General features: G+C 54.5%; 10 protein-coding genes across 10 annotated transcripts; 4 read left to right on the top strand and 6 right to left on the bottom strand.

Annotated features, from left to right (window-relative positions):
* Nucleotides 1-187: 187 nt before the first annotated feature.
* BO97DRAFT_395891 (serine hydrolase domain-containing protein) lies at nt 188-2,440 on the bottom strand (the record flags this gene model as incomplete). Its single annotated transcript, XM_025694058.1, has 4 exons — nt 1,632-2,440; nt 1,405-1,536; nt 1,100-1,349; nt 188-1,046 (listed from the first exon to the last, which is right to left on the bottom strand). The coding sequence occupies exons 1-4, from the start codon at nt 2,101-2,103 to the stop codon at nt 188-190; spliced, it is 1,713 nt and encodes a 570-aa protein (XP_025548766.1). The 5' UTR covers nt 2,104-2,440.
* A 264-nt stretch (nt 2,441-2,704) lies between these two features.
* lcbA (serine C-palmitoyltransferase subunit lcbA) lies at nt 2,705-4,913 on the top strand. The gene is made up of 4 exons (XM_025700716.1): nt 2,705-3,193; nt 3,256-3,766; nt 3,831-4,322; nt 4,383-4,913. The coding sequence occupies exons 1-4, from the start codon at nt 2,865-2,867 to the stop codon at nt 4,563-4,565; spliced, it is 1,515 nt and encodes a 504-aa protein (XP_025548765.1). The 5' UTR covers nt 2,705-2,864; the 3' UTR covers nt 4,566-4,913.
* An 831-nt stretch (nt 4,914-5,744) lies between these two features.
* scw4 (putative cell wall glucanase (Scw4)) lies at nt 5,745-6,569 on the top strand (the record flags this gene model as incomplete). Its single annotated transcript, XM_025691974.1, has 1 exon — nt 5,745-6,569. A coding segment is annotated over one exon (825 nt), but the record flags the coding sequence as incomplete, so codon positions are not given.
* Nucleotides 6,570-6,845: 276 nt separating this feature from the next.
* On the bottom strand, nt 6,846-9,161 carry BO97DRAFT_445307 (uncharacterized protein; the record flags this gene model as incomplete). The annotated part of the gene is made up of 4 exons (XM_025698535.1): nt 8,744-9,161; nt 8,439-8,679; nt 7,782-8,361; nt 6,846-7,726 (listed from the first exon to the last, which is right to left on the bottom strand). The coding sequence occupies exons 1-4, from the start codon at nt 8,926-8,928 to the stop codon at nt 6,846-6,848; spliced, it is 1,887 nt and encodes a 628-aa protein (XP_025548763.1). The 5' UTR covers nt 8,929-9,161.
* Nucleotides 9,162-9,633: 472 nt separating this feature from the next.
* Nucleotides 9,634-10,143, bottom strand: BO97DRAFT_161276 (uncharacterized protein). The gene has a single exon (XM_025690228.1). The coding sequence runs from the start codon at nt 10,054-10,056 to the stop codon at nt 9,772-9,774; it is 285 nt and encodes a 94-aa protein (XP_025548762.1). The 5' UTR covers nt 10,057-10,143; the 3' UTR covers nt 9,634-9,771.
* A 765-nt stretch (nt 10,144-10,908) lies between these two features.
* BO97DRAFT_351351 (ATP-binding protein) lies at nt 10,909-13,121 on the top strand (the record flags this gene model as incomplete). The annotated part of the gene is made up of 7 exons (XM_025691975.1): nt 10,909-11,541; nt 11,616-11,711; nt 11,796-11,955; nt 12,016-12,243; nt 12,293-12,496; nt 12,563-12,847; nt 12,907-13,121. 7 exons carry the CDS (start codon nt 10,909-10,911, stop codon nt 13,119-13,121), a joined length of 1,821 nt encoding a protein of 606 aa, XP_025548761.1.
* Nucleotides 13,122-13,272: 151 nt separating this feature from the next.
* Nucleotides 13,273-14,153, bottom strand: BO97DRAFT_374291 (GFA family protein; the record flags this gene model as incomplete). Its single annotated transcript, XM_025692928.1, has 3 exons — nt 13,870-14,153; nt 13,595-13,760; nt 13,273-13,472 (listed from the first exon to the last, which is right to left on the bottom strand). The coding sequence occupies exons 1-3, from the start codon at nt 13,933-13,935 to the stop codon at nt 13,273-13,275; spliced, it is 432 nt and encodes a 143-aa protein (XP_025548760.1). The 5' UTR covers nt 13,936-14,153.
* Nucleotides 14,154-14,361: 208 nt separating this feature from the next.
* On the top strand, nt 14,362-15,732 carry BO97DRAFT_161190 (uncharacterized protein). Its single transcript, XM_025690227.1, has one exon. It carries the CDS (start codon nt 14,595-14,597, stop codon nt 15,534-15,536), a length of 942 nt encoding a protein of 313 aa, XP_025548759.1. The 5' UTR covers nt 14,362-14,594; the 3' UTR covers nt 15,537-15,732.
* Nucleotides 15,558-16,805, bottom strand: BO97DRAFT_445304 (S8/S53 family peptidase; the record flags this gene model as incomplete). Its single annotated transcript, XM_025698534.1, has 3 exons — nt 16,680-16,805; nt 16,246-16,600; nt 15,558-16,190 (listed from the first exon to the last, which is right to left on the bottom strand). Exons 1-3 carry the CDS (start codon nt 16,730-16,732, stop codon nt 15,558-15,560), a joined length of 1,041 nt encoding a protein of 346 aa, XP_025548758.1. The 5' UTR covers nt 16,733-16,805.
* A 1,010-nt stretch (nt 16,806-17,815) lies between these two features.
* BO97DRAFT_457831 (Zn(II)2Cys6 transcription factor domain-containing protein) lies at nt 17,816-19,426 on the bottom strand (the record flags this gene model as incomplete). Its single annotated transcript, XM_025699217.1, has 6 exons — nt 17,816-18,178; nt 18,226-18,342; nt 18,382-18,837; nt 18,932-19,249; nt 19,304-19,305; nt 19,375-19,426. The coding sequence occupies 6 exons, from the start codon at nt 19,424-19,426 to the stop codon at nt 17,816-17,818; spliced, it is 1,308 nt and encodes a 435-aa protein (XP_025548757.1).
* Between the last annotated feature and the right edge of the window lie 245 nt (nt 19,427-19,671).

The following is a 19,671-nucleotide window of genomic DNA, read 5'->3' as shown; positions in this document are numbered from 1 at the left end:
AAGGGCTTTATTGCGCGGCAGATGAAGATTCTACAATCTGTGATCGGGATGGATATCACGGCTACGGAGGCACCGCATGAATGGTAAGAGGAGCTCGAAATAGTGATAAGACTGCAATTACTGATCTACTCTATGATTCAGGCTCCATGTGTTCTTTCTTCTATGAGTAGGCTCTATAGCCCTCCATCTAACAGTTGGATGGCGATGACAGGCTGTCCCGCTCCAATACCACCCGGAAAGCAGAAAGCTCGATCTGCGTCACTGGGGACGTCTCGTTCTTCTTCCAGAATACTGCTTCGTTCAATGCCGTCCCCGCGTAGCTCAGCGGGTCTATGTTGGATACGCAATAGTCCGCCCAGATGGACGTGGCATTGCCCTGCGTTTCCGTGTCGCCGCCGTTCCCTTCCATAACGTTGATGAAACGCCATACCTCGCCTACGCGACCATCCGCATCGGCCCGGATCTCGAACGTCGGTATAAGCTCGAGGTCGAGGTTCTCTCCCGTGCCAGCTTGCGCAGCCACCAAGGGGATGAGGGCGCCCAGCACATCGGTAGAGTTAGACGTCCAGGAGGCCACGTACAGTGACTTCTGCATGGAGTGGCTGATCGTCACAGAAGATTTAAGCCCGGTGTGGACGGGTGCAAGGTACGTTCCCGCGTAGGTGGTGTTGAGGCTCATCTGAGCCACTTCCTCTGCGCCAACGATGACCGGGTCCACTACCACGTCGAGAAGCTCGTTCAACACGGTCAGGTCTCCTGCAGCCGCCATGAAGACCACAATATCGTACCCTGGAATCACGAAGCTATAGGTGTAGTAGCCGGCCAGGCCACCGCCTTTGGTGTTGATGGTGACAGTTCTGGTGCTATTGGGTAGTATGGCTGGCGAGCGGAAGATCTCCCAAGGGTACCCCAGATAAGAGTGGGCGCCTGAGGAGTAGGCTGCAGGCTGGAACCAGTTGAGAGCCGGAGTCAAAGTGTTGTGGTTCGCGAGTGCGAAGCGAAGGAAGGTGATCATGTCGGCTGGGGTGCTGTATAGTCCGCCGGATCTGCTCAGGTCTTAGCACCGCGACATTCGTGAAGAGGCAAGCGCGGTCCTTACGGATTCCCGACTCCGAGGTCTACGCCCCAGTAACTGTCGTCCACCAGGACACCGTTCGCTGCAGGCGGAGTGAATGATGTTCCTGTGAGGTTCAAAGGTCTAATGATCGTGGAATCGATGTATTGCTCGTAGGTGGTGTTGCTGATATTAGCCAGCACCTGACCCAAGAGATCAAATCCGACATTGCTGTATGAGGGTTCGACTTTCGCTGGAAAAACTGGCTGTGCATCTTGCAGATATTGCAGGAGGTCTGGTGACTATGTTAGCCTCTCCGAGATCTGTGACTCAGTGGATCTAGGATTTACCTTTCTTCGAGCATGGTTGCGTGTAGTTCGAGAAACCCTCGCACGCAGGCAGTGCCGCCTTGTCCGCAACGATAGGGGGTAGTCCCAGCACCGTCGGATCCGAAAGAGACAAGATCAAATCATCTTCAGCATCTGTCACACAGTAAAGGCTGCAATCAGTTTCGGGCCGTAACGCTTGCACACATACAAATAACAAGCCCATGCAAGTTGAGTTGGCTGGCACATACAATTGTCCGGAATTCCGCTCATATGCGACATCAGCGTCCGAAGCGTGATGTCTTCCCACGCGATCCGACTCGACGCATCCCCGCTCAAGCCGGAAATGAACTTAGTGATGCGGTCATCCAGACTCAGCTTCCCCGCCGCCTCTGCCTGGAGGATCCCTAACGCGGTGAACAATTTGGTATTGCTAGCGATGCGGTACGCCGAGGACCCGTTCACTGTCTCCGCGGTGGCCAACCCAGACCTGTGGAATGAGTACAGAGCTTGCTCCCTTGACGCAACCTCCACGGAGACAGCCGTGTTGTTGAACCGCCCGCTTGCTGCAAGGGCACTGATCGCTGCATCGATCTGGTCGACGGTGCGAGTCAGAGACTCCGCGGTGTATTGCGGCGGAGGGAAGGGGATCTCAGGCTCGCAGGCTGCGAAGGCTTGAGCTATCACCGAGGTGACTATGAGCAGAGGAGAGTGGAAGCGCATTTTCTGGGAGAGAGCTCAATGGTGTGTTGTAATTGGGAAAATGGCTGCTTGATGGGTTCTTGATATGGTGGTGTTCTGGCGGCTTTTATGCCTTTTTTTGGGGGCAGATGGTGTCCATGATGACTGAGCCCGTATGATTCTTTCTGCCTGGAGGATTCATGCTTGTCAGCGTTCGGCTTGCGACGAGAGTTATTACAGGCATGATTTGGTGTTTGATGGATTGCAGGCCAAACAATGGCGGACGAGCTGCACACCCCATTCGGGTTAGCGCTGACGGATCAGTGGGAAGCCAGGGCTAGTGTGGGGATTACTTTAATTAGAGTCGAGACTCAAGCGGTTCTATACAGCTAGAAAATGAATGCCTAGCAAGAAATAGGAGGCTGGCTGAAGGTGGTAGACTAAGCAGCTAATGCCTACTGCGCCTCTATCTGTCCAGGTTCTGACTTCTATCTTAAATTATTTACACTAGTCTGAGGGCAAACATTAGCATCGCTCAGATCACATGACCATATATTATATGGCTGCCGGCAAGGAGCAGCCCGAGATCACGTGTCTCTTCCCTCCGTGCCGGAAGTTGGGACTTTCCTCGTCGTTTCGACTTTCTGACGCCAGCTCCTTTACTGGTTTCACCTCCGGTTCCAATGCGAGAAATTCGACTGTAGATTGATTTGCTGTTGTTTCCTTTCCTTCGACCCTGCTTTCCACCCCTACCGACGGCGTCTTTCGTCCAGCGCCCCGAGCGCTTCGCCAAATCCGAGACCATGGATATCCAGGAGACTCAGCGTCTTCTTGCGGAGTACCTCCATGAGCTCGCGGCCCTGTTCCATCGCCTACCGGGCTCCGCCATTTTCCTACGTTACGTCAAGTCCAGCTACCAGAACGACCCGATCCGATCCGCCGTCGAGCTGTTCTTGTTCCTGTTCGCTGTTCGCTACCTTCTCGCCCCGAAGTATTCGACCAAGCCCGGCGTGGTCCAGCTCTCGGAAGATGAGATCGATGACCTCGTCGACGAGTGGACGCCGGAGCCACTTGTCGGCAAGCCTACTTCCTTGGAGGCTATGGAGGTGGACAAGCGAACGGTGATCGTTGGGTAAGCATCCTTATAAGCGCCTAAGCGATTGATCGCCATGCTGACGCGGGCGCGCGAACCAGCCCCGTAGGTCCGAAATCCAAGCTCGCGAACGGCCGGACGGTCATGAACCTAGGCTCGTACAACTTCTACAACTTCAACACCAACGAATCCCTCAAGGAGAAGGCGATCCAGACGCTCCGCAACTACGGGGTCGGACCCTGCGGGCCCCGCGGCTTCTACGGAACCCAGGACGTGCACATGAAGACCGAAGCCGACGTCGCCTCGTTCCTCGGCACCGCTTCCTGCATCATCTACGCGCAGGCGTTCTCCACCATCTCCAGTGTGATCCCTGCGTTTTCGAAGCGCGGCGACATCATCGTGGCCGATAAGGGCGTCAGCTTTGCTATCCGCAAGGGTATCCAGATCTCCCGCAGCATCGTCCGGTGGTATGAGCATAATGATATGGCGGATTTGGAACGCGTGCTGGCTAAGGTCACTAAGGAGCAGGCTCGGAAGCCGCTCACTCGCCGGTTTATTATCACTGAGGGGCTGTTCGAGTCTTATGGGGATATGGTTGATTTGCCTAAGATTGTATGTGTTTTCCCAGGGTTGTGGCTACGTGAGGGAGGGGGTGCTAACTGAAGCGTGTGTGAAGATTGAGCTGAAGCTCAAGTACAAATTCCGACTGATCCTTGATGAGACTTGGTCGTTTGGTGTTCTCGGCCGCACCGGTCGCGGAGTGACGGAGCATCAGAACGTCGATGCGGCTGAGGTGGACATGATTGTGGGCTCGCTGGCCGGCCCATTGATTGCTGGAGGAGGCTTTTGCGCGGGTTCGGAGGAGATCGTCCACCACCAACGGATCTCGGCTGCGGCGTACACGTTCTCCGCCGCTTTGCCGGCCATGCTGTCGACCACAGCGAGTGCCACGATCAACATGCTGCAGAATAGTCCGGAGACGGTGAGCCAGCTGCGCGAGTACACCAAGGCCATGTGGGCGCAGCTCGACCCTCGCAGTGACTGGGTGTACTGCACCAGTGCCCCGGAGAATCCGATGATGATCCTCGTCCTCAAGCCCGAAGTGGTCACGGCGAAGAAGCTCTCGGAGGATGATCAGCAGTTCTTGTTGCAAGATATTGTCGACGAGGTAAAAATCTCTGTTGTCTTACCCCGGTTAATGCCAGATTACTGACTTTGGTGCTTCCAGTGTCTCGCCAATGGGGTTCTGATCAGTCGCCTAAAGACTCTGCAGGACAACTTCGAGCCGAAGCAGGTGGTGGCGCCTGCTCTGAAGGTGTGCGTGACGATCGGTTTGACGCGAAAGGAGATCGAGAAGGCGGGCACCACCATCCGCCACGCGATCACGAAAGTCCTGAGCAAGAGGAAGTAATGTTGAGCCGTCATCCCTTTGCCTACTCCTTGATCTGTTGGGGATGGGCTATGACGTTTAATGCTTCCATGATATGCCCTCTGCCCTCTTGTCAACATGTTCTGCCCAGCCTCATTGTTCCACCCATTGTTGATAAAACCACTGTCGATGCACAGTTCTTGTACAGCATATTGCACCTAGATGAACAGGTGCCCCGGAGCTCCCGCTGGACGCTCCTGCACATGCCCAACCGGACGGGAGACTTGTCATTGTTACCACGGGGTGATGTTAGTCACCGATCCATGTTGCCCTACTTCTTTTGTTACCACGGGACCATGGACATTATTAGAGATCATATTATTTTAATACACCTTTCTTATTCTGTATCGGTTGCAATCTTAAGGGGATGCAGGGGTAAAGTAATTGCGGGGGGACAATCCAGGATCGCGCAGGAGGGAGGTTTTGTTCAAGGGGCATTCTCGCGATCGGCCAGTGTGTCCCGGCATGAGTCCAGCATTCCGGAGGCGAGTCTCATTCTTGTATAGTGACTCGCGGTCCTTGTTAATGCCCTGTTCCAGGGGGGATTTCATGGCCTAGTGTGCGTGCAGCTCGTAGTCTCAGTTGAGTCTTTTGGTGCTTGATCTTTCTTCTTGGCCTCTTCGACTGCACTGCCGTTCTGAACGAGGCAACTGGTGATATTGCACGAACTTGAGCGGCAACGCGGTGCAGATAGGTAGGGCTTGCAATGCCGTGTCTTTCGCAGCTGGTGGCCGCATGGCTGCTCAGCTGTGCTGTTTCTGCGCTTCCCACCGGTTTGTCTGTCTGTATACTCGGGGGTATGGTGCATTGCTAAGGGACATGTAGGACCAGCACCGCAAGAACAGCAACAACCACAACGCAACTGGTTTCCCTTCTCTCAAGCCAGCGCAGCGCTGGACTGGCTGGACCAGAGCGCGAACCAGCTGGGGAAGGGCGTGAACCAAGGCGTCAACGCAGCCGCGAGCGCGACAGACAAGGTGTGTGTTTCTTTCCTTTCTTCAGCTTGGACTGACTGTGAATACTATCCTAATAAATGACCAACAGCTCCCCAGTGCTCTCCTCCCCATCCCTGACAGTGTTAGAACCAACAAGCCCAACCCCCAATCCCAACCCCGACCCTCAACCTCTTCCACAACCGGAACAAAAGACGACAACTACCACTACGGAATAACCTACACACCCTACACAGCCAGCGGAACCTGCAAAACCTCCTCCCTGATCCACGCCGACATCGCCCAGCTCAAATCCTACGGTCTAATCCGCCTCTACGGCACCGACTGCAACCAAACCGCCGAAGTCCTATCCGCTCTCGCCTCTCCAAGGCCTAAAAACCCAGCCTCGACGCAACCAGAAACAAAAATAATCGCAGCCCTCCCCGACCTAAAAAACCAACAACAAAACCTCAACCTCATCATCACCGCCACCACGACAAACCCCACAGGCTGGACAAGAATCCACAGCATAGCAGTCGGCAACGAACTCCTCAACAGCGCCCAAGCCACGGCCCCGGAGATCGTATCCGCCGTGCAGACCGCACGAACTACCCTCCGCGCCGCGGGGTATGACGGCCCCGTCGTCGCGGTGGATACCGTCCCCTCCCACCTCCAGCATCCGGAGATTTGTCAGGTCTCGGATTATTGTGCTGTGAATTGTCATGCGTTTTTTGATGACAAGGTTACCCCCCAGGAGGCGGGGCGGTATGTTAGGACCCAGGTTGATGCTCTCAGGGAGGTTCACGACGCGAAAAAAGTGGTGGTGACGGAGAGTGGCTGGCCTCATGCTGGTATGGGGAATGGGGTTGCGGTGCCTTCGGCGGAGAATCAGAGGGTTGCTGTTCGGGCTTTGAGGGAGGAGTTTCGGTTTGGGGGTGAGGGTGAGGAAGGGGACGTGGGCTTGGTTTTGTTCTCTTCGTTTGATGATCTTTGGAAGGTTGATAATGCTTATACCTTTGGGGCGGAGAAGTTTTGGGGCATTCTTGGGCATTAGGTTTGCTTCTGCGTTTTTGGTTGAGGGGGTTGGATGGGGGACTGGGGCTTGATCATGCTGGTTGTGGTTGGGTCTTGGGTGGGTGTGGTTATGGTGGTGGTTATTGTGGTGGATATGGTTATGGTGTCGGAGGGCTATAGTATGGCGTTGGGGTCGATATCTGTTCCTGTATCACTGCAGTATTTATGTAACTATCTACACCTGTAAGTCTACGTTTCAATCTGGAAATCAAAGATATGTCCAACATTACCATACTGTTCATTTCATTCAACAAGCTTAAAACAACCCGCCCACGCGCCCCATCCCCCCCATAGCATGAGCACTCCGATCCGTCCTCAACTGCCCCTCAACTCCCACATATCCCGGCAACAACGCCGACCTCCCAGAGGTCGCCAACAACACCCTCAGCCCCAGCGGCGCATGACCAAGCAGCACATCCAAAAACGCCCTGCACCGCTCCTCCGCATCAGCCTCCATCTCCACCAGACCAGAAACAATACAGTACCCCAGCACCGGCGTGCCAGCCAACAGCATCCGAAACACCTCCAGCGCGGCCCGCCAGCCGGCACCATCCTCCCGGCATTCACTCATAGCAACAAGCATATCCAGCGGAAGCTGCACCGCATCCTCCTCCGGACGGAACTGCAGAAGCTGCAGAATCAGACTATACACCATAGCCAGCAGACCTGCCTCGCCCGGGGTTCCTGAAAACCCGGCGGCGATCTCGGACGGGTGCGGCCGGCGGCCGACGTGCGATATGAACGGACCCTTGGCCCGGATGGCCACCTGGATGACCTTGATGGCGGCCCAGTCGGCGCTCGTGCGCTCGCCCCGCTCGTGCGGACTGCTGATCCATAGTGTCTCGCAGGACGACTGCTCGGACGATTGCAGCCATGCGCCCAGTCGGCGGACCAGGACCGCGTCCAGGCGGATGAAGGGCGTGTCGGTCGCGAGATCGATCCCGTCGCTGGCGCCTACGGCGTGGATGAAGGTTTCTAAGTCGGTGCAGTATTGCGCTGCTTCGGCGCGGGAGACGGTTTGTGGGGTGCAGGGCGTGGGGTTGTTCTCTTCCGGGGTTGCGGCTGGGATGCTGGGTGGTTGGGGCGCGGGAGTAGGGGCTTGTGGGTGGTGAAGCTGCTCTAATTGTCGCACGTGGTCTGGTTGATGGGTCAGTGAGTATGTCCCGCCATGTAAGAGGAAGAGGTGACTGACTTTCTTGGGCGGCTGTGGTTTCCAACAGCGTGTACATGTATTGGCCCAGCTCCTTGCGGAACGTCTCGACCTCTTTGAACTCGGTGCGCCATTTCGTCATCGCCTCGCGGACGTAGGCGGCTGATCGGGATAGCTTCAGCACTCCGTCCGCGATGAGCGTCACTCCGTACTCCGTCATCAGATCCAGGGACCGTTCGATCGAGGAGACCGTCGCTTGATACTTGGGCGCGCAGTGGCTGTTGAACGAGTCCACGACCCGGGAGTACCAGGGCTTCAGATACCAAGCGGCTACTTCCGTGAAGAAGTCGAAGAACGCCCCGTAAATGCTGGACAGGCGTGCTTGCATGATCGGCTCATCGAAGGTGTCCACCCACCGCGTGCAGACCAGGATGCGGTCGGACAGCGTGTTGATATGCGAGGACAGCTGCTCCGCGATGGTCGAATAGTTGACCGATGCCTGGATGATCATCGAGACGGCGCTGCACAGCACCGACGTATAGACATTTTCGCTCGGGAAGCACTCGAAGATCGCCCGGTGGGCGTCGAGGTTGTTGCAGATGGTATTGAAGTTGCGCGAGATCTTTTTTTTTTTTCGTGGCATGTCAGTTCTGCGCTGCGCTGTACTGTACAGTCTTGTCCGCGCAGAAGGAGACTGACCTTCCCCGTACCGTCCATCCACTTGTCTCTCGTCTGTTGAGCCAGGGCTTTGACATGCTCGACCGTGTACAGCTCGGCGTCTTTGATCTCCACGCCAACCAACTGGCGTGACCCCGATTTGCGATGTCTTCGGAACCGCGACGGCGATGTCTTCGGCGCTCGGTCTTCTTGGGCGGCGAAGAATTCATCGCATTTGGCCTGTAGCGCTTTGCGGGCTATCTCGGCGCCATGGTATACTTCACTGGATTGGCATCAGTCCACCGTGCCCTGCACGTCTGGAAAGGAGTGATGGTGAGAGTCAGTACCCTTCTTCTGGAGCCAGGTCGTAGTAGATCCCATTCATGCGTCTCCGGTCGTTGGCGTCAGCCTCGTGAGTGAGACTCTCCGGATATGCTTTGGTCTGGATGTCGAGCTCGGAGGTCGGATTCAGTTGCCCTGCAAATGCACGGGCGGAAGCGGAGGAAATCCAGTCACTTTTGCTGATGGACATGATCAAGGTAGATACCTGGGAAGGAAAAGAGGTATAAGGGAGGTTTCTTCAACCTATTTGGAAGTCCCCTCAAGGACCTTTGTCACCGGTATATTTGGCTAACTAAAAAGACGAGCGAAAGCGAGCATACAGTGCAACTTATGGCAAGCTTCTTTACTCAGCCCCGCGTCACAGCGGCTCGGCAGAGGTTTGTATGATAGACAGAAGGCTGAAACCAGCCGGATTATATGCGCTTGCAGCCTTTAACCATCTGCTCAGCCTCGCGCTTCACACCTGACCATTCCATAGTAGGATAGTCCTTGGCCAGAAATTACTTCAAATAAGCTGACTTGCACCCGCACTGACAGACCCTTTGGATTGGCTCGCGTACGAGGCGGGGTGTTCGTGCGGCCGCTATCCCCCGCGCAGGATTTGACAATTTCCGTCCTTACTGTCTGTCATAAGACTGAAGAGGCTGGGAGATGCAGACTGCTTCTGCAGCTAGACGTACCAGTCTAGCATGGAGGACAGTGCTCTCTCCATGAGTGGTGCCCTGTCAGATTCAGTGGGGTGAGAATAGCCCACCGAGTGATGGTCAATCCCTATCACCGCTGCCACCGTAAGCATTCGCCTAATTCCCAGCGCTTGCAGCTTGTCATTCCCAAATTGGATCCCGTGTTCTGCGCTGACGGTGAGCTGAGATTGCTTTAAGAAGTAGTGTCGCCGAGTCTGGACGGACTCGTCATTTGTCGATTTCTCGAGAGTCCGTTCTTATATTTCTTCTTGTCTGTTGGCTTGCTCCCGTTTCTTTAGTGTGTTGCTCACCACTGTGTCGCTGACCACTCCGTAGGCTTTGAACTTGATCTACTTCTTGATCTTGAATTGAGCCTGGATACCATGTCCAGCGTGGAGGTTGAGGCTGCTGAGGCCGTCGGAGCCGTTGGAGCTGTCGGAGCCCCTGTTGAAGCCCCTGTTGATCGGAATGGGATTGCCCCAGTGAAGCCATGCATCACCTGTCTTGAGGAGAATGGTAAGCGAGGACATAATTAAGATCGCTAAGCATATCATCCAGCGCTGATGAGCACCGACAGGAGACCCCGCACCCCCTGCGACCAAGGAGACCCAGGGCGCGACAGCTCCGAAGGACATTGTCCAGACCACTGCAAACCCCGAAGACAGTCAAGATGCGACCGAAATACCGTCCAAGGGTGAGATCACGTTTGTTGATCCGGCGGGGACTCGCTGGAGGTTTCCTTACGCAATGTGCAAGACGTGGAAGGTCCGCGAATGCTCCAAGAATATATCCCACAACCCCAATTAACCTCATGCTGATCTGCTCTGCGTGAAAAGGAAGTCAAGGACTTGATCAAGAAAGTTTACGTCAAGGCTTACCTTCCTGACTGGTGCAGCGAGGAGCTGGACAAGGACAACGATCCCTCGGTCGAGTATGCGATCATCACCCTGAAACCGCACCGGTCGCATATTCTCGCTAGCCACTGGGAACACCTGGTGGCCCCCGACCTGGAATTCACCGTCCAATTCGACGCCAGCTACAACGTCCTTGACCAAATACGCGCCAGGAAGGCCGAGCAAAACGCCGAAGATGACGCCGACTCTTCCGGAAACGACGGCAACGCCACGCCGGTCGGGATCGAGGATAAGACGGCGGACATCGTCTACAACGTGGTTTTCCTGCAGCCCAACGAGTACCGGGATAATGTAGTCGTCGCCAGTAAGACCTCGGAGAACGAGCCGGTGATCGATGAGGAGGACGAGGACAAGAAGAAGAAGGAGACGGGCAAGCAATCGGTGCTGGAGGAGAAACGCGAGGTGGCGCGCAGCTCGACAGGGCTGGTCGGTGGCTCGCAATTCATTACCTTCACCAGAGAAGGGCCCCCGATTCTCTACATCCGGTCGGCGGTGCTTCTGGCTGCGCTGAAGACGGTCATGGATCTCTGCTCCACCCCAGAGGAGTATACCCCGCTGGAGTCGGGAATGGAGATGATCACCACCAACCTGGAGAATGGGGTGTTCATCTATCCCTTCACGGATCTGTGCCTTTACAAGGATCGGCTGCTTGCATACAAGAGCGATGCAGCCCATGAGACGCGGCTCCGTCATTCACCCGAGTACAATGCCCTGTGCGACAAGCATATCGATGTCCTGGTGAGGTATCTGTACGCCCAGCCCACCATCGGGCTGAAGGAGGCTGAGGATCTCTGGGCGCAGCCCATCCCCAAGACCACGTTCAAGGCGCTGTGGCTGCTGTTCAGGCCCGGGGCCGAGGTCTACGTCCATGAGCATGGCAAGCTCAACGCATATGTGGTCGAGTCCGTCGAGGGCGGGACGGAATGGAGCGACGTATACCGACGGCCGCAGCCCTACGAGGTGAAGGTCTGGAACTTGAACTACGATGGAAGGTATCTGACCCGGACCGTAAAGCTAATCAACATCTTGGTGTTTGATGGTGAGCGTGAGATTCGCAGCCTGCCTCTGTATCCCACGCGCTTCGCCGAGGACCCGGTCACCCTCCACCGCAACCTGGTTGCGCGGGGCGAGCGATTTGTGAGGATCATGAAGAAACCCACCCTCCAAGAGTTTACAGGACCAAGTACGCTTCAAGGAGCCCGAACGGTGAGTTTTGCGCCGAACTATATTGTTCGCCTGGTTGGTTGAAAGCAAAGTCTGACGGATGATGAAATCCCCAGTTTAGTCGCGCGCGGGTGGTGGTCGACCACACCTGCCAGCCATGGGAGCTTGATGAAACCAAAGCACAGGCTCAGGATAAACCTGGCAACCGGATAGTCATGAAGGACAACGAGTGGGGAGCCTCAGACCAAGTCGTGCAGCTTGGCTTGCGCACGCGACATGCTCGCTGTCCGTGCAAGGTGTGCGAGTCGCCCGAACCCCGCCAGACAACGTCGCTAAGGACCAAGTTCGATGATTACGACAACCTCGACCTGCAATCGAGCAAGGCGATTACCGAGCATCACTACTTTCTCTGTTACTCGCACGTCTATGCGTTTGTGCTTCGAGATCGGGCCTGGGGTACGTCCATCTCTTGCCGAATGCTTCGTATTCCATACTGACCTCCAATTTGTCCTGCAGATCTCCTCGATGTAGCTCTCATGGAAGATCCGATTCATAACAAAAACGTCATCGACACTTTGGTGATGAAGCCGGAGTCGAACAAGCAGATGATCCGGGCCATCTGCGAGGTCTTTGGTGGGACCTCTGTGCATTCGCCGTTTACGGCCGATTTCATCAAGGGCAAAGGCGAGGGGCAGATCATCCTACTGCACGGGCCTCCAGGGACCGGCAAGACGCTCACAGCAGGTACGGTTCCCGTTATTGCCATTTGACATTCAAACTAACCTGAGAACAGAATCCGTGGCGGAATACACGGCCAGACCATTGCTGAGCATCACAGCCGCGGATCTGGGCCATGAGCCCGAGATGCTGGAGCGGAAGCTGCTCAACTTCTTCCGGGATGGCAATCGATGGAACGCAATCGTCCTCCTCGATGAGGCCGATGTGTATCTAGAGCGACGATCGCAGTTCGATCTTCGGCGGAACAGTATCGTGTCGAGTGAGTTCGAGGCCATGCGCCCACTTCCTCTCACAAACATGACATAGACTTACGATCAACCTCCAGTCTTCCTCCGCGTCCTAGACTACTTCCAAGGCATCCTGTTCCTGACAACCAACCGGGTGGGCCACTTCGACGAAGCGTTCCGGTCGCGCATCCACGTGCAGATCGGCTACGATCCGCTGAACGACGCGGCGCGCGAGCGCATCTGGGAGAATCACTTCCGCAAGCTCGAAGACAACGCCAAGAACGGCGGACAGGAGATCATCTGCAGCTATTCGGCGCAGGAGTACATCCGCGAGTCTCGGCGGCTGCAGGAATTGCGGTGGAACGGGCGGGAGATCCGGAACGGTGAGTCCTCTTTGTCTACTGACGGCTTTGTATGTATGCTGATCCTTGGGTTCTGGCAGCTTTCCAAACGGCGGTGGCGCTCGCGTGCTTCGAGGCCAAGCAGCGCAACGAGCCGGTGCCGAAACTGAGCGATCGCCACCTCGTGCAGGTGGTGACGATGTCGCGCAACTTCAAGGCGTACATGCAGGCGACGGAGCGGCATGATGAGTCGCAGGTGGCGTTTTTGGAGGGATCGAGGGATGACCGACAGACGGCTAGCGGGGAGATGTCTTAGGGCTGTGGATGTAGATGTAGATGTATGCAATTTCTATAGAACAAACTATCTTACTATCACCTCAATCCAATCAATACTCCACCTCCCTACACCCAGTACACACCCAAGCCAAAAGATAAACCTACCCCACCCGCCCCCCCAAAAACAAAAACTAAGGTAAGGCGACCATCCCCTGAACCTGCACCGCCCCCTCAGCGGGAGCAACCCACCCCAACCGACTCCCCGTATAGATCTCCGCTTGAGGTTTATGACTCTCCAGAAACTCCTCATCATCAAGTATCCCCGCCCGCAGAATCACAGTCTCATGCGGAGTCCCATCCTCCTGCAACCTCCACCCATACAGCGGGGTCCCTATATGCCCAACAGTATCAGCAACTCAGCTCATCCCTCAGCCCCCCAATCCTGGATCTTTGGGGGGGGGGGGGGGGAAAAAGGGAAAAAAAAAAAAAAAAAAAAAAAAAAAAAAACCGCACCACACTCCCCGCAGAAATAATTCCGGATCTGGTTCCCGCTGTCGGCGGTTTTCCGGACTTCTTTGGGTTGACCGGAGAGGAGTTGGAGGTCCGCGCGTTGGATTACGAGGCTGTAGATCGACAGGCTGCCGGAGATTTTGCGGCAGTCTTTGCAGTGGCAGATTCCCTTGAATCATTGTCTATTAGTATTTGGTTTGGGGGTTGTTTGGGGGGTTTTTTTGGAGGGGGGGCGCGGGGATTCGCTGCTTGGAGCTGGGGGCTTGGGGTTGACGGACTGTGGTTATGGGCTGGCCGGTGTAGTTTATGCGGATGTGGCCGCAGAAACAGCTTCCTGTTGGCATTTTTGCTTTGGATTGGTTTTGGGGGTTGGAGGGGGGTGTGGGGTGTATCAATTATTGATTTGAAGAGTATGGAGGGTGTCTTTGAAGAATAGAAGAAAAAGAGGAGTGTATTGTGGAAAATAGAGGGTAATTGGGTTATGCTGGTGGACTGGGACTGGGGATTATTATATGCTGACTAGAATAGACTCGGATCAGCCTGGATGACTGTTTTGTTGGCGTCTCAACGGATATACTCTGTCAGAGTGTTGGGTTACGGGGCTCCTTACTATCTATAGAATGGATTCTGGCGGGGAAGGATCGCGGTAGGAGGTTTGGTTGAACGGCCCGTGCAGGCTTATGCTTCTAGATGCTTGGTTCGGCATTCTTTAGATTGGAAGGAAGTGTATCGTGATCGAAAGAAGAGTTCTGTTAGCATGTGAACCTAATTCTGTCAATATACTTGTGCTAATGCACGTGTTGTGTGGAGTGAGTATCATACGTATATCGAGTAGTACAGTACAACAATCGTGCTAGCCATGAACAGGATGCAGATCCTTGCAGCCTGGAGCAACCCCGCAGCTGTGGTCTAACAATATGCTGCTACATAAATAGGAGGTATGGTCTCTCACTCTCGCAGATAATCCATCCATCCACAAAAAAAACATACTATATACGATAAAATGACCCCCAAGAACACTAACTCGTACTTCCTCCTGGGCAATCCCTACTACCCACCCGACGAAGCCATCTGCTTAGGGCAAATCGTGACGGATCTCCGGGCCCCGTTCCGACCCCTCGCGCGGCCCCGCCTGCCACTGCCCCCCATCCACTCCCTCGTGCAAACCGACTACACCTGCTCGCAGTCCTCCCTCAACTCCCATTCAGGCGGCCTGACCGCGGCCTTCCTCGCGCAATTAGGCTCCCCCCTCAGTGCAGACGCCAGTCTCCAGTCCAGCCGGTCCGAAACCCAGGAATGGCACGTCGACCGGCTGGAGACGTATTCCATTGAGCCGGATGAGAGCTACGTCCGGGAGAGCGTGTTCGGCGGCGGTGCTGGTGCTGGTGTTGGCCCCGTTGGGCCAGATTCACAGTCTAAATCCCCCGTGCAGGACTATCTCATGCGCGGTCGGTTGCTCGGCAAGGCCGTGTATATGATTACCGGGGTGAAGGTCGGGAAGGGGCTGAAGTTCCAACGGGTCAGTGGGAGTGATTTCTCGGCTGATGCCTCTGTTAAGCTGGATGCTACCGCGTTGGCTGGGGTCCCCGTGCAGGCGGGCCCCAAGACTGGCCTCAAGAATCAGAAGGAAGTGCATGAGAGCTTCGAAGTGAGTGCCGCGTTTGTGTTCGCCTATCGGGTCCGCAAGATCTTCGTCGGTTGGCGCCCTTCTAAAGGGGTGCGGACGCGGGAGGTTTTTGGTGGGCAGCTGTTGGGGATGGATGATGATTCGGACTATGTGGATGAGATAGAGGATGATGATGATGATGATGATGAGGAAGATGAGGAGATTGGCGTGGTCAAACTAGAAAAGCGGGACTTGGGAGAGGACTATGCTCCAAGGGGATTTCAAAGGGTTATTCTGAAGGACGAAGGCACCGGGGAAGAGTGTCGCGTGCTGGTTTGACAAACATTCTCGCAGTCGGCTCTATGCACTCTCTAGGAGGGTGACCAGCATGATAGTTGACAAATGCTCCTCGTACGATCGAAAGCGACCCCGATCGCCTTTCCACGGCAATAACATCTTGTATCCGCCATCCGACCCCACGCTCATTCCGCTAAACACCCGATAGATGTAGTCGTAGTTCTCCAATGGCTCTCTCAAGGCCAACTCCGCCGCATTCATCCGGCAGTAAGTCAGAACACTGGCAGCCAAGGCTGCTGCGAGAGGGGTTGCCACTGACGTGCCCGACATGTATTTAGCCCTTCCAGCCAGCTCTTGACTATCAATCACCCCTTCTGACTCCTTAGACTTTTGAGACCAAATAGAGAGAATGTCGATTCCGAGAATGCCAAAATTCACACAATCACATTGAGGGCTAGGAGTGAAACGGGCAGGCTGACAGTCGATATCCGAAGCATGGATGCCAAACACAAAACGGCTCCTAGCAGGGTAGGGTATTAATTGTTGGTTTCCATCGTTGGAAGCTGCGCCGAAAAGAACAATTCCTTTTCCATCAGCAGCTCGGAGCTGTTCGTCAATCTCCCGGGTCCGTCCCTCGAGTCCAAAGGACATGGAGATGACGTCCACCTCCAATTTGTTGATGGCATATTTGAGAGCCTAACTGTTGATTAAGAGAAGGCTTACAGGAAGACCGAGCCAAACGGAAACTGACCTTCGCAACCCGACTGTGAATCTCTCGATCACGGCGAAGATCTTTGCGACGAGCGGCAATGCGGACAACATATAGATCAACATGGGGAGCAGATCTGAGGATGATACCAGCAACATGTGTTCCGTGACCATCCACGTCACTACCATGGGGATCGGTCCCTGCACCAGTAAAGTCTTGGTAGCCGCGGTCTTGCAATCCATCTCGGCGCCAATGGGCCTTGACGAATTCATGTTCAGCATCAATTCCGGTGTCAAGAACGGCGATCTTCGTTTTCACGTCCGCATGCCCATTTCTTTTGGCCAGAAATTGACAGAAGACTTTGAAGTTGCCGAACCATTCCTCGGTCGTCTGAGATCTATTGAGGACGAGACCGGTTAATCACACAGTAGAGAGACCAATGGGAAGAAGAATCAAGAAAAGACCTTTCGACTTACTGTTGTAACTTGTTGCTGTCAAAGGCCGAAGCCTTTTCTCCTAGAATGCCCATGATCAAGAATAAATCGTCCTTCTCCAAATCTCTCACCACCTTGGTAGGTTGAAGTAACACCTCATCTTCTGGCTCAATGCCCACAAGTTATAGATTCTGGTATCACAGTTTACCCCTCTTCCATCCTCCCTCCCAAGTAAGCACTAAGCGCTAGGTGCATGAAACCGCTGATCACGGCGCTTACGAAGAAGATCCCTTCCTCCCATAGCTAGACGATCAAGTCAAACCCCTGTAAGCGCCGGTGACAGAAATGCCAAATGAAGAGACATGCACGAGTGTGGCGGTTAGACTTCCTTACTGAAAATAGACCCTATCCATTCAATCCCTGCCAAGTTCGGTGCCTGGTCTCAATCGGCGCTACCAGTACAATACAGTATATTTTTGGATTGTGATGCCGATGACTTGGCCAATTAAGTGATAAGGTTCTATATGTCAATCTGATTCTCAAAGAATTCCTTATTATTCCTTTTCTTCTTGGCAATATGAAGTGATTCCAGTAGACTGCAGCAGCTAAAAATACTTGGCTTTTGTTAGCCGCCCGCTTCAGTGGATCTCAGAGACAATTGGGAACTCACGGCGACAGAGGGTTAAGCCGAACAAGCTGAGAACCAACGCCGCTTCTCTCATAGATGAGAAATGGTCGACATTCAGCTTGCCAAGCGCGGGGCTGTATCCTTTTGACCAACCCCCAAGGGGACATGGTCAAGGCCCGATGAAAGTGCATACTCGACCTGACTTGAGTCGCGGCCTGGGCGGCGCCTAGTGCGACTGACCGTGACCCAGAAATCACGCACGTTCTCAGAGAATGCCAATGATGCGCCTGGTCAATCTAGGAGACAGTCTAGTTTCAATAGGCAGCGCGACTAGTTCATTTGACGTGGTGGAGTGCCCTAGTATCTCATTATACGCCATATAGCTCCATCAGCTCTTGGGTCTCGAGGATTCCTATCGATCTTTCATCGATCCTCAACATCGAAAAGGAGTATGTACGTATGAAACAACCGCAGACCGACCCGTTTAATAGAACACGCATTGTTCGTCGTGAAAGCAGTAGCGTGTCGATTCGGCAGAACTGAGATTTTCTCAGGGCTCCAGTGTGATCACAGTCGTGTGCACTGGCCCAGCAGGAACAAAGGGCGCCCGGACAAAATGCATGGCGATTTGCTGCTTTGCTTCGTGGATGTCTGCAGACACCTTCCGAATACGACCAGATTCGGGCACGTACGTGGAGCCATCCTGGCGGCTCAGCATGCTCGCTTCCTCGATCTCAATAATCCGCCGCGCACACAGTCCCGAGTATCGATCGCGCCACGCCCCATGATAGAACGGCGATTCAAGCATGAGCTGGCATGCTCGTCGTCGGATATCGGGGTGACGACACCGGGATGCCACCAGGAACACTGGCGGCGTGATGTCCAAGTCGAAGCTAAACAGAAGGCTGTATCCCTTCGTGGAGTGTTGCCAGTCCGCGACGATGTGTTCGGCAGATTGACAATGATCTGAAAATAATTGGCGTGCTCGTCAAGTGAAGTCTCCAGTTCCGCATGATAGGCCCCGATTATGACGGTTGACGTATTGTAGTATAGGCCTAACAGGTGGCGGCTACAGGACTGGAGCGGAGTCGATTATAAGGATATCGAGCAATCGACTGCGGCTTTCCACTGGTGCAGGATCGCAACGGGGTCTTGCTTGATATGGTCATAATAGACAGCCTGGTTCGTTTCTAGGGCCGAGAATATGTAATTCATTGCGCGGTCAAAATCCCGGCGCGCGGCGTCGAAGGAGAAGTACGAGGAGGGGATAATCGGAGGCGGAAGACAGGGGCTGATGCCATATGCCTTCCAGCTATGGCGGGAGTCCATACACAGAGAGAATTGCACGCGGAGTCGTTGCAGGATCGGGATAATCTTCCCATTCATGAACTCCGATACGGGCCGCGAGTAATCCTTGAGATTGTTGTAGTTGCCCGTGCGTAAGCGGCACCAGTAGATGAGCTTGAGGCCAGCTGTCAGGTACACTACGCAGGCATCATCTTCGTTGCGAAGTTGCTCGAAGCAGACGAAAAGAATGCATAGAATCATGGTGACGTCGGGCGCGAGGACATACTGCTAGATCCAAGGAGAAGGGCCTGGATGACCTAGTTATAATGCTTTAAAGCCAGGATCTGGGCGGACGAATTGCGGTCTCGTTGCGATTGACGCAGCCAGGGGAGCCCAGTGGGCTCTCGTGTAAGGAGGCCAAGGCAGTGAGACCATGGCGGACGGCACTGTCAGCATGGCCGCGTTGAAGGAAGATAGTTATCCAGTCACTGGCATCCTGCTCGCCGAAAATTGAATGCACCGTGCGGCTGTGGAAGAAAGCAAAGGCTCGTCGGTCTTCATCCGCAAGGTGATTGGCCGTAGACAGAGCTTGGGAGACATTCGAATAGCCCTCGCAGATGCGCTGGGTAGTCAGACACTGCAAGCATGCTGGTTTCTGCTCGTCACATTTCACGCGCCTGGAGAAGGAGGTCTGTAGCTGTGAATTTGAGAGGGTTCAGGGTAGATGTGGGAGTGGAGAGCAGATGAGTACCTCTGCCTATATGTCCAGAAATTGAATTAGAACCGGCAATCTACCAGAGTAAGGAAGGTAGAATGGCTTACTTGCAAGTGAGGCAGCCCGTCCGAGCCTTGTACCTCTTGGTGACCGAGGCATTCGGCCTGAGACAATCTGTGGCCGTCGGAATAGCGGCCATTCCCAGTCGGACGTGGAGCTGTACGTAATACTGATCAATATAGTTGCGAGAATAGATGGGAATAGGAAGTCAGTGGGAAGAGGCCGGGGGGTGGATGGAAGAAGGACTGGGTTGAGTGCCGAGTGGGGATTTACGGTTCGGTGGCCGAAGGACCAACCCGCAGGTACTGTACAGTTACAACTACATGGATAATGCAACCAGAAAC

Source organism: Aspergillus homomorphus (assembly GCF_003184865.1).
Source record: "Aspergillus homomorphus CBS 101889 unplaced genomic scaffold BO97scaffold_36, whole genome shotgun sequence".
NCBI classification, from domain to species: domain Eukaryota; kingdom Fungi; phylum Ascomycota; class Eurotiomycetes; order Eurotiales; family Aspergillaceae; genus Aspergillus; species Aspergillus homomorphus.
Note: the sequence above shows the minus strand (reverse complement) of the source record. Positions and strands in the feature narration are given on the sequence as shown.

Bases quoted from the DNA above. Each gene is read 5' to 3' on its own strand.
- lcbA (XM_025700716.1), top strand. From the start codon at position 2,865: ATGGATATCCAGGAGACTCAGCGTCTTCTTGCGGAGTACCTCCATGAG. The intron at 3,767-3,830 runs GTATGTGTTTTC...GCGTGTGTGAAG, and splicing joins TGGTTGATTTGCCTAAGATT to ATTGAGCTGAAGCTCAAGTA. The intron at 4,323-4,382 runs GTAAAAATCTCT...TGGTGCTTCCAG, and splicing joins TGCAAGATATTGTCGACGAG to TGTCTCGCCAATGGGGTTCT.
- BO97DRAFT_161276 (XM_025690228.1), bottom strand. From the start codon at position 10,056: ATGTCCTTCGGAGCTGTCGCGCCCTGGGTCTCCTTGGTCGCAGGGGGT.
- BO97DRAFT_161190 (XM_025690227.1), top strand. From the start codon at position 14,595: ATGACCCCCAAGAACACTAACTCGTACTTCCTCCTGGGCAATCCCTAC.